The sequence below is a fragment of the Amphimedon queenslandica genome, unplaced genomic scaffold, assembly GCF_000090795.2.
Source record: "Amphimedon queenslandica unplaced genomic scaffold, v1.1 AMPQUscaffold_4154_Cont23862, whole genome shotgun sequence".
NCBI classification, from domain to species: domain Eukaryota; kingdom Metazoa; phylum Porifera; class Demospongiae; order Haplosclerida; family Niphatidae; genus Amphimedon; species Amphimedon queenslandica.
In genome coordinates, this window is record NW_003555529.1 from 1 (window position 1) to 1,490 (window position 1,490).

The 1,490-nt window shown below is 29.5% G+C and overlaps 1 protein-coding gene across 1 annotated transcript; it reads left to right on the plus strand.

Moving 5' to 3' along the window:
* The first annotated feature begins 405 nt into the window (after window positions 1-405).
* On the plus strand, window positions 406-1,256 carry LOC109592726 (uncharacterized). The gene is made up of 2 exons (XM_020008108.1): window positions 406-783; window positions 878-1,256. Exons 1-2 carry the CDS (start codon window positions 665-667, stop codon window positions 1,086-1,088), a joined length of 330 nt encoding a protein of 109 aa, XP_019863667.1. The 5' UTR covers window positions 406-664; the 3' UTR covers window positions 1,089-1,256.
* The last annotated feature ends 234 nt before the right edge of the window (window positions 1,257-1,490 follow it).

Here is a 1,490-nt window from a genome sequence, read left to right on the forward strand (position 1 = left end):
ATAGTACAGGGTCTTTGGCCTGATTTTGAAGCAACTTTAAAAATTCGTGAAAAATCCAAATTTGATCGGAATCAGTTCAAACTTGATATACAACATTAGAACATGTATATGTATAAGAAAAAATTATAAAAATAAAGAATTCTCTCCTAGTCATTTTTGGCAAAATTTGGCTCGCGACCATGTACTATAGTACAGGGTCTTTGGCCCGATTTTGAAGCAACTTTAAAAATTCGTAAAAAATCCAAATTTGATCGGAATCAGTTCAAACTTGATATACAACATTAGAACATGTATATGTATAAGAAAAAGTTATAAAATGAAGAATTCTCTCCTAGTCATTTTTGGTGAAATTTGGCTTGAGACCCTGTACTAAAGTACAGGGACTTTGGCCCGATTTTGAAGTAACTTTTAAAATTCTTTAAAAATTCCAAATTTGATCGGAATCATTTCAAAATTGACATTTAACATAAGAACGTGTACATGTGTTAGAAAAAATTATAAAAATGGAGAATTCTTTTAAAACCATTTTTGACAAAATACCCTGGTACATTTAGGACGTAAATTTTTGTTACAACTTTAAGAATGATTATTCCCATTTCTGATACTGTGATTAGACCTGCTTGATGATGAAGCCACCAGCACAACTACGGTAAGAACTGCAAAGATGACACTCCTCGATGATGATCCTGAGCTGAACATGTCGATACTTAAAACCGGAGAAAACGAGAGAGAAGGGGACGATACCCTCTTCACTGAAATAGAGGATCACTCTGATTTATTAAAGTAATGTGAAGCAATACTCTCTGGCAATTATTATTATTATTTTGGGAATTAAAATTCGATTATTATATTTATATTTATTTTCGTCCTTGTCCAGTGTGGGTACTTTGGATGACGTCCTCAAAGTTGCTCACGAGAAACCGAAGAAGAAACCGAAGCCAAAGAGCGTCCAGAAACCTCTTGGAGCGTCACTGTTTGACGATGAGAAGGAAAGAAAAGACGGAGTAGATGCCATGGGAACTGATGACATCAGTAAATACATACAAATGAACCAGGAAGAGGACGATGATGATCTGGAGTTGTTTTAATAATAAATTAATTTATTACAATTATTATTTTTAGGCTAATTCTCAATTTTATTCTGTTTTATATTATTAAACTCATGAACGTATACTAAATCTCTTATTATTATTATTATTATTATTATTATCATTATTATTATTATTATTATTATCATCATTACTATTATTATTATTATTTTCATTATTATTATTATTATTATTATTATTATTATATAACACAAGACAATAAAATACACTAAAGACTATTATTATTATTATTATTATTATTATTATTTGTGAGACATTCAGATGCTAGTACCGACAACTATTTTGCTTTAAAAACTTAAAACATTTTAATTGATGCCTCCATGGTGATGAAATCTGATATAACTATGTACTTCTTTCTTTTTAGTAATTTTATTTTAATAA